This window comes from Dromaius novaehollandiae, chromosome 13 (assembly GCF_036370855.1).
Source record: "Dromaius novaehollandiae isolate bDroNov1 chromosome 13, bDroNov1.hap1, whole genome shotgun sequence".
Taxonomy (NCBI): domain Eukaryota; kingdom Metazoa; phylum Chordata; class Aves; order Casuariiformes; family Dromaiidae; genus Dromaius; species Dromaius novaehollandiae.
In genome coordinates, this window is record NC_088110.1 from 20882286 (window position 1) to 20892799 (window position 10514).

A 10514-nucleotide genomic window follows, 5' to 3' on the forward strand; every position below is an offset into this window, starting at 1 on the left:
GGTTTCAGTCAGAAGTAAAACCAGGAGCTTCATGGTTGGTAGCTCTTTATATAAATCCATGGGCCACAGCATCTTTATCCTTTCTTTGGTAAATCACAAAAATATTCTTAGCAGTAGGATAGTAATTGTGAATGGACCATAGAAAATGGAGTCACTCTACTGCAGGAAATAATTTAGTTGTTTATGATAATCTTTTTGAACTTTATGGTACTCTTTCAGCATTATCAAATTAACTGCAGAGAAATGTGGTTAAGTATGAATTATGTTATTTCTGCTCTAAACAGCTCCCATACCTTCCAAACATAATTGAAACAATGTGTAAGAGCAGACTTGATGGACACAGCATTAATTTTGTAGATAATAAAGTCTGACCTTTTATTGGGGGAAATTCCAGTTTTAAAAGGGCTTTTTGGAATGAATATCCTAATTTGCTTTGTACTTTTGATTTCAGTAAAGGTCAAGGTAGTGTCTTTAGACTTTGAAAACTCTGTTTATTAAAGACTAGTGTGGACATAGTCTCTGGTCTATTAAAGAAGAAATTAAATACTAGCAGGAAATATCATGAAGCAGAGTTAACACATTAAAGTGTCACAAACTGTGTTTAATCTGAGAATGAGCTCGTAATGGGCCAAAGTCAGGTTTATGCAAACTTGGAAAACATCAGAGGCTTCGTTCAATTAAGGAAAGTACCGATAATGGTGATCGTTTTATTCCTTGAATTTAGCATTCTAATCATTAAAAACAATGCAATACCACAAGCATAAAATGCAATTATTGGGAATATACCTGTAAAACACACACATTAAATACAGGCAAGAAATCATTTCAGTTTGAGAAAGCTGCTTGGAACAGTCTTTCCAGGAGATGTGCTGTATTACCGTGGTATAATGGTCTTCGGTAGCCATCCTGCAGTGCTATCACAAACTGGAAGATTTGGGATTACCTCCGTGAAACAGAATATCTGTTTTTTTTTTTTGTTTGTTTTTTTTCTTGTAAGGTCAGTCATGCTAAAAACTCTGCTGGAATCATCTTTTTTTCCATGTATTCTGAGAGTTTGAGTCACAGTCTAGAAAAAGTAGGAGGAAAGACAGAAACATCAAAATTGGATTAGCTACCAAAAAACCTCTGCAAAATCTAAAAATGCTTGAACTTGTTTCTCCCCTGCCTTCAGGAGGGAGAAGGAAATAATTAAATATATCCAAGCAGATTTACCTTAAGGTGTGCAATAGTTGTGGCAGTTACTGAAGAATGGTGCAATACCTTATTTAATGTTCCCCTTGTATGATTTATTTATTTTTCCCATGTCTTCAGAAAAATAACTTTGCTCACCTTTGTTTGCCTGACACAGGGAAAATCATCTGTGCTACTCAGGTATGTCTACTGCTGGTGACAAGGGGTGAAGCACCCAGCAGCCAGGCTTGCGGATTCGGTTAGACGCAGTTGTCAGCTGCATTTTTGCATTTCATTTTGGGGGGGATCCAACCCCCCAAAGGCAGGCAGCGAAGCTCTCCCTCTGAGACACTCTGACCCGGCACAAGGGTGCCAGCCTCTGCCCCTGCTGTTGCCATCACCAGGACTGATGGGAAGCGACTCTTCCCTGTCCTGGGCTTGCTCCGCTGTGACATCACTGTCCCCAGGGTCTGACATCATACGTGTTTCCAGGGCCCATAAATTAGCTAGCTGGACGGCACTGGTTCAGTTTCCCTGTTGCACACTCAAAGGAAATGAGGAAGGAGGGAGGCAGCTTCGAATTTTAACTTTCTCCCTCGTTTCCAGGGGCCAGCTGAACTAAACCCAAGCAATTCCAAATCTCTTTCATTGCCCAAGTCTCGATTCTCCTCATCATTAAAAAGCAAAATTATCATTCTGTGCAATGTGTAATGAACAGAAACAGACAACAGCTAGAAAAAAATGGAGTAACAAAGAGATGTGTAACAACTTGCAATTAGAATTTCTCCTTACATGTATCTAACCTGTCTTCTTGCTTCATGATGTACATAATTAAATTACCACAGATTGATTCCACCTAAAACATGCTATTTTTGAAGAAATCAGGCAATTAGTTGCCATGGCAACCCAATTAAGCCAGTTTTATATCCCTTATCTTAATTGCTGTATTAATTGAGAAGAGAAAATAAATTGAATGCTCATCCTTTTCTTGCCATTTTAAATTTCAGTAAAATATGAATTGCACACAAAATATTGTTTTAATTTGTCATCACGGACTGATGATTAGAAAAAGAAATTAGAATGCTGAAAACAGTATTTAAGACGGATGGCATATGTCAGTAGCAATTTGATATGCTGAAAGAGCTGTGCTCTTTTGAAATGTAATTACTCAAAAATAGGATCTGCATATATTATTTGAGTGAATGATTGAAGGATTGCAACTTTTAAGGACTATTTATTTTATAAATCATGAAAAAAAGATATCTAGATGGCAATAAATATTTTTAAAATGGGAAATTTCCAGGCATGGGAAATTTGGGACCTTTTTTATAGAACATGTCAGCATATTGCATTTATGAGACCGATTTTCAAATATGTCAGATGCTGAGCAGCCCACCTGGATTTTGGTATCTTCCCACTCTACTCGTCCCATTTACTTTAGTGGAACCATTAATAGACTTCAACTCGAATGCAAAATGTAATGGCAATATGCCTGTCTGAATGGGAGTTATGCCTGCACCTGTTGCCACATTACTCACATTTTCTGATTAGAAAAACAGCATATGGAGGGGAAAAAAAAGAGCCATGAGGGGGGAAACTCTGAAATTTCAGTTTTGATTTTCATAACAGTATCATTACAAAGCACAAAATATTGTTTCTCACAGTCCGTATTTGAAGTACAAGCACGTAAAGCGAGAACGAGCTACCTCGTCCAACCATGGGTTCCACGGGCTGGCTGAGGAGCTCCCTCCAAGCCATTTGGGAATTGCAGTTTTCATTGTTTCTTCTCCTCTTTTCTTGCCATATTAAATACAACAAAGCAAAAGCAGGCCGGAGAACACATTTTACAGCTAGTAAGCTGCAGCTTCTCCTTCAGGCAAAGCTGAAGCTGAAAATAGAGAAACTGGGAGAAATCCATATCCAAGCAGAGAGCCGTGGCAGTCCTACATGTTACAGTTAGTTACGTAGGAGTAAAATGAAAGAAATTCTGTAGACATCATTAGAGCTGTTCCAAATTGACCTTGATATGACCGTGATTCAAATGTGGTTTATAGAAGTTTTAAGAAATACAGCTTTATTTGTGTTGGGTCAGTGGAGAGGTAATTGTGCCAGCAATTAGCAAATCCAAATTCTCCAAAGGCTTTCTTCTGCTGGTGTATGAAGAAAAATTGTTCTTACTAAAATAACTCAAATAGTTTGTTCTACCTTCTCGTTTTGTTTCTGTGTGACTTTGTTACCAGCGAAACAGTAGAAGCAGCAAACCAAAGGTAGAATGAAACTTTGTGGGCTACATAAATGCATGTGCAAGTGGACTAAAAACTGCTGCTAATTGATACACCATAAATATTCTAGCAAAACTGAGAATAGGTGAATTTTCATGCTGTCAGCCTGCGAGGAAATCTCTACGGCAATTGGTACCCCACACATCTGGCAGAGGGCAAGCTGTTGCTCTAGGAGTTAAATGGCCTTGTAATTTCTTCACCATAGCATAGAAGGATGTAGATAATATATACAAAATTTGATGGCCCTGGAAGCATAATTTGAAAAGAAGAACTGAGTGCAGAAGTGTTTTTACCATCCATAATGAGCGTGTGAAAAGGGACAGTGCATGCTCCATTCTTCCTAAAAACTGTTCTGGCATCAAGCAATATTGTGTCTCAGATCTGTGTAGCAGATGGATTCTCTGAAATGATTGATTTTGCTTCTTTGGAAATCTGATAAATTTTGCTAGAATTCCGGGTCTGCAATGCTGTTGAAAAAAAAAAGTATAATTCTTCAAATTAAATTCCCTTTTTCTTAATTGCCTCACATAAGATATTGTTCTGTAAAGGCATTTACATACATATTCCTTTGCTGTAATGGCCAAGATACAAAACATTACAGTTCTAAATACAGAAGATTTCATATGTTTAGGTTTTGATGCCATTAGGTGAACAGCTTCCTAAATCTAAGTGAAAACATGTGGTCTCATTAATTGCCTTCTAGTCTTAACACTTCCTGATTTGTGTGTCTGGCATTTTTCTTGTTAGTTGATAATGTTTTGATTATCAATGCTTTGTTCCTTAGCTGCGCCACTAAACAAATTATATTATTTACAAGTTAACTGGCTTTCTTCTAGTTTACTCAAAACCCAGTTTCCCATAGCATGTGCAAATAACTTTTTTTTTTTTTTTTTTTTTTTTTTTACATTTGGTAATCCATGTTTCTCCCTTGCGCAACATGTTTCATTTTAGACCAAATATAGACACATTAACATGAATTAAAAATGAGAGAAATGACTCTGAGATACTGCATGCTGACTCACATCCTATTAACTGACACAACGTCGCCAGAGGTTAGGCCAGCTGACTATTTGCCTTGCTTTCTGTAATACGCATCAACTTAAGAAAACAGTAATGACTAACATTGCTATGCATTTTTCTTATTCTAGTTTTAAAAGATCGGTTGACAAAGGGCGAGATAGAAAAGCGTTAGCAGAATTGGAATGGAAACTTTTGTCTTGTTCACCACCACTGCCCTATTCTTGTGACATGTTGTCCTCCAGTAATGTGCCCTTTCCATGCTCGTAGGAATGAACGGAAGTTAGTAGCCAAACAATTTCCAGAGACATCCTGGATAAGCGATTTTAACTTGAAGATTATGCAAATCACCTTGGCTCGCAATCACGTATATAAAATTTCTTTTCTGGGTTCATTAGATCCTGAATCAGTACAAAATTAGCTCTTCTTATTATTATGTTTATTCCCATACCTTTTCTTGGCCAAGACTTGGAAAAGCAAAAGCATGGTCAAATTAGAAGGGAAAATATTTCTTGAGGTTTTCTCTGTTGGTTTTCAGAAATTAAATGAAATTTGAGTGCATTGAACAAATGTTCTCATTGTATCCAATTTCTTTAGTTCATAACACCTTTTAAATTTCTAATGGAAATATTTTAAATGTCTAATTTCAAAGGAAGAAAGAAAAATATAAGTTATTCCAAAGGGGGATTTAAAAATTTCAGGACTCAGAAAGTTCAAGGTAGGGTGAGCAGTATCCATTTCATTCTTTAATTTTGGGGGCTGTTGACCAAAGAATATGTTTTTAAGTTTTAAGTAGCATGTTCAATTAATTATTTTACTTGGATATGTTCTTAACAAGGTTTCTACAGCTTTAAGGAATATGCATCTCCATTTTCAAGGATAATTCAAAATCACCATAATCCAAAATATCCAAGGCCGTTCATTTTCATATTCATTCTGAATATGTTTTTGAAAGCTTTGAAAGTGTAATCAAGGTCATTAGCCCATCAGGGAATTTCAGTAGCTCCGGGGATCTTTTAGGCTAATTTGGGGATTTGCTGCAGAATAGGAAAGGGAAAGCTAGAAGAAAAGGATTACATTTTTATGAGCTGTTTTCTCTTTGAGATGTATTTAGACAATTCTTCCACCTTGAAAATGTTCTGCCAGTTTAAAACAATGTTTCTGACCAGCTTCTAAAAGTAAGTGCTGGCAACTTATTTTAGATGGGTGGCTAGCAGCTTTTCACCACCACCGTGTCCAGCTGTACTCCTAGAAGGGAATATAGTGTCTGAACATGAGAACTGTTGAGTTGCCAACAGTGAAGTGCCTAAATGATCTCTTCCTGTGTTGCTGTTCTTGATAGAGCTCCATTAATGGAAGAGAACACTACTGGACTTGAAAATAGGAGGTGGGCACAGCCTGGACACCAGTGCAGCCAGTGTTATGTTCCCTGAGGCTTCTTTAGCATCAAGTCAAACAAATGTCTGAACTCCAAATGCTCAGTGAAAGTCACCTTTTGAGTTAGCATGATATAAAACCAATTTTTGTATCGATGATTGGATGCTACACAGTTATTGGCATCTGCTTTGACTGTTTTAAAGCTTCCATAGCTGGGTCTGCCCAAGGTGCCGTCAGATGTTTAGACGTGAGTGTGGATGTGCTCACGTGGTGCGGAAGTGGGTACCGGTCTGTGCAGGTGCTGATAGCAGGGAAGGCAAAATAGAGCTGCAGGTGTTCACGGGGTGCAGTGACATATGATGCTATGTGGGCAATGCTCGATCACATTGCGAGGTTTCCTCTGGGTACCTCCAAAAATTACGTGCTCGACTTCCCTTGACTTTTGGAGGTATTTGGCTTCTAATTGTGCTAGACATATTTGAAAATCCCTGCTGTGTGGTGATTCCCAACTCTGTTTTTGCTGTCATTTCAAGTAAATGAAAACTGTTAATGCTAGAATTTACACTAAATAGAAACGTCTTAATTCAGTTTCAAAGCAGTCTAAATACAGTCTTTAATTCCACAGCACACAACTCAGCCATATTAGAAATCTGTACACAACAGCATTTCTGTAGGAAAACTAAAAAGTGGAACATGAAATGCCTCTTCATGTCCATAGAAAAATGTTATACTCGGATTAAACACATCATCAGCTGTTCAACCATATGATTGTTAGATATGCCATTTTAGGTAAGTCTTGATACTTAAGCAAGATGTCTCCTTAGTCCATGGTCATCACTGTGCATAACTGATATCTTTTAAGAAGCTATGTGATTGGCAGTCCCATTTGAGCCATTAGATGCCTAAGTGCCATTGTTGTTCCTACAGGAACTTAGAGTATCAAAAATGAATGCCAGTTTTCAAATTTCTTGGCCAGGTGTTTCTATAGAGGGCTTATAATTTAAGATGTTATACTAATAATTCCAGTATGATTTTGCATGGTATTTCATTAAAATACAAGTATAGAGAAGCATCCAAAATGTATATTTCTAGAATATTTCTTTTGAAACTATTCTTTTTTAAATAAAAGTAGAAAAATGGTCATTTATAGCGATAGCACTAGAATCCAATTTAACATCTACATCTTCTGGTAACAGTCCCTGGCATTAAAGCTTCTTCTTCCCAGACAATAGACGCCATCGTATTCTATGACAGTCTCTAACTCACGAAAGAAAACTACTTTTGTTAGTCTATTTTTTGACTGTTGCATCTTACAAAAGCAGCAGCTATTGCCTAACTGAAGACTGCTATCAGAAGTGTTGTATGCAATCTAACGCGAGAATATGACATTTCCAGTCCCGATGCAATTCAAATAAGTATATCATACATTTCCTGCTTTAGCATGACCTAAGATGCATCTGCACTTTTTTAGTGTTGCTGATCAAAGTTCTGGTCCCGCAAACCTTACCTGACTGTGATGATCTTACTTGCTTTGAGGTCTCATTGAAAACTACTCATGAAGCTCCTGAGTCTTGCACTAGATTATTAAAATCAGGATTTGATACCAAGCTGTCATTTTTATTAAATATGAAATTAGCAGCCTGGGCCCTCAGTCCCTATTTTAGAGGCTTTTACACACATGAGTAATGCCATTTCGTTCCTATGCCTGTTGTATTACATTCACAGTTATGCAACCTGTGGGAGTCTCAGCAGGAACTGGAAATTATCTCTGTACCGAATGGCTCTTATTCAGGCACCTAAAGGTTCAAAGTGTTCAGCCTCAGTAGGAACGGCCAGTTCATTTCAGCTCTTTTGAAAATCCACTCCCAAGGGTTGTTGGACGGAGCCCTTTATGGCTTGGTTTATGCATTAATCCTGCTTTCAGCTGCAAAGTTTTACAATAAAAATGGAGAGAAGTTTTATTTCAGAATTAAAGTATGCCAGGGAAAGACTTTCATTTCCAAACCAGATCTGACTAGAGATCATGGGATTTTTGAACGGTTCTTATTGCAAAGGCATAATAGTGTCAAATTTATAAAAGTCATATATTCCCAATGGATACGTTATGACCATTTTTCCTTGATTCATTTTTTGTTCCTTTTTTTATGACGTGCATGTTAACAAGCTTCAGTTTATGACCTTGACATTTGCTTATTTTTCTTTTGGAAGTCTTCATAAATCACCTTTTTTTTAAAAAAAATCTTTATGAATAAAACAACCAAAGAATAAGTCATTGAAATGGACAGAAGCAATTTCCTTTCTCCCCGTTGGTGCGTAATAGTTGACTGGCCCATAAGCCACATAAAGATAGTGAAACATTAGCATGGTAGAGAAAATGCAGCCATATCTGCATTTGACAAAATAACAGTATATTCATAATGCTGTTGGCTTCTTAATTTCAAAAGGCAGATTTTAATATTACTGACTTCGGAGAAAGATAAGAAGGGCAGTGCATGAGACATTATCAGTCCAGTGTGGAAATAATGCATTCAAAATTAAAGACAGCACTTTAATTAAGTGCATGAAAGGCTGGCTTTTATGATCATATTTCAAATACTCAAATGTCTTTTCATCCATTCTGCCGTATGACTTTACTTAATAATATATCAAGAACAAAAAATGTATTGGAGTCTTTCTGCAAATTCAATTAGTGCAATAAAAAGTGAGAAATAATTTCTTTTTCATTAAAAATAACTCAACCCTAACCCTTGTGATGACAAAGTGAGGGCGGGGGGGAAAGCTAAAGAACTATGGAAATTCTGCCTTTGTTATGCATTTATGTGTGCACAAAACAGATGAAGTGTCACCATTAGTAACATTTGTCGTTAAGAGGACTAATTGCATGTTGCAACAGTTAGTAGTTTATCAGATCCAGACCACAGGGTATTTATTCCTCTCTTCGGCTGCACTCACAGTGCAGCAGTAATTCCCTAGTTTATGGGGTTGCTGTATGCAGGGTAATTATGCTAAAGCGTACCTCTGTCAGTGCTCAGCTTAAAACTACCATGACACATCGCACTGGTGGTTTACAGGTTAAGTGCGACCTCTCGAATCCTTTCTACCTGCTCAAGGGTTTATAGCTAGCGGAAGGGCAGCAAGCATATTTTGTGTACTAAAACAGAAAAATGAGCAAAACAAACAACCCCTGCAGAAGTGCAGCCTTTCACGGGGGGAAATCATTAAGGGTGGTATACAGTGAAGGAAGAAACGTGCGTTCAGAGAACTTGGAGACCGGCGAAACAGGCTGGCAAAGGGATCAATCATGAGACATTGAGCTTTTGGCTGAAAGCAGTAGGTTACGGGCTTGATGATGGCACATGTCGGGAGTGACTGGAAGTTATTAGCACTTGTGAGCTCCTCTCTGACCTCTGTGAGATGAGGTCCAGGTCTCAGCCCTGTTCCCGTGGGCAGGCAGCTACGTTAAAAGGTGCCCAGCACCACAGCCGGTTTGTGCAGCAAAGGCACGTGCCGGCAGCACGAGCCATGAGCAACATCCTCACCTCCGAGGCTGGCTCGGCCGGGTCAGGGCTTGAGGCAGGCTGGCAAATAATTTGAGCAAGCGTGAAATGCCACTGCTGACTCTGGGTGGCTCTGGATAAATAAAAGATCTCATTTTCAGGAGCTGTATGTTCACAGGTTCCCCTTCTGCTAACACGACTAAATGTGGTCCTGGGGTTGCTGGGGACTGATTGGGTCCTGTGCTGTTTATGGGCCCCTGCTGTACAGATTGCTTCCCCTCTGCTGTCATTTTTCTGCTATTTGTCTTGTTCTTGGTTCTTTTAATACCAGTCTGTCTATCTAGGGGCTGTTTGCCATTACGATTCTCTCAGTGGGTGTTTATGAACAGGCTATTTTCCAGGTAGCTATTCATGTCCTAATCTCATTTTGACTCCAAAATACTCTTCTCCCAGAGGTTTTCTTAGAATAATTGTCCTTACTGTAAAAAATCAAGCAGGCTGGATTTTGAAAATATAGCAGTGATTTACAGTAGTGACTCTTCCCCTTTTTTTAAGCAATAGTTTTAGTGCAACAGAAGTAAGAACTATAAAAAAGATCTTCAACTGTGAGTCATCACGTACAAATAAGAGCAGCTAAGCGTTTATAAAAGCATGACTTAATCAATACCTGTTTGTTTTTCCTGTAGGTAACCCTCCTGCGACAGGTACAGGAACTTTACACATCACCTTGGAGGATGTCAATGACAATATGCCGTCCCTTTATCCAACACTGGCGAAAGTCTGCGATGATGCAAAAGATCTCAGGGTAGTGGTATTAGGAGCATCAGATAAGGATCTTCATCCCAATACAGACCCATTCAAGTTTGAACTGAGTAAGCAATCTGGCCCAGATAAATTGTGGAGAATCAACAAGCTGAACAGTAAGTCTGTTATTTTTTTTGCTTACGCATTCAGTCCTCCCTCCTCTGCATCCCGGTATAGTCCTGCTGGGGGCTGTGCACGACGCAAATTCAAGAGCAGTTCTGTGCATGGGGGTCTTGCAGGACGGACCCTTTGCCGCTGGTTTACACTGCCCAGTGCTGTTCATTCTAGGAACAGCTGCTGGGGGGAACAGGCTAGCAGTCCATCCGCATCTTCGCTGATATCAGAACTTTTTCCTCTTCTTAGTACA

The 10514-nt window shown here is 38.6% G+C and overlaps 1 protein-coding gene across 2 annotated transcripts in view; it reads left to right on the top strand.

The window, feature by feature from the left end:
- CDH13 (cadherin 13) overlaps window positions 1-10514 on the top strand; it is a 500018-nt gene that overhangs the window by 466460 nt on the left and 23044 nt on the right. For both annotated transcript variants that reach the window (XM_026092592.2, XM_026092593.2), the window contains exon 12: window positions 10030-10263. In XM_026092592.2, coding sequence (XP_025948377.1) covers window positions 10030-10263 — 234 coding nt within the window. The remainder of the gene's footprint in view (window positions 1-10029; window positions 10264-10514) is intronic.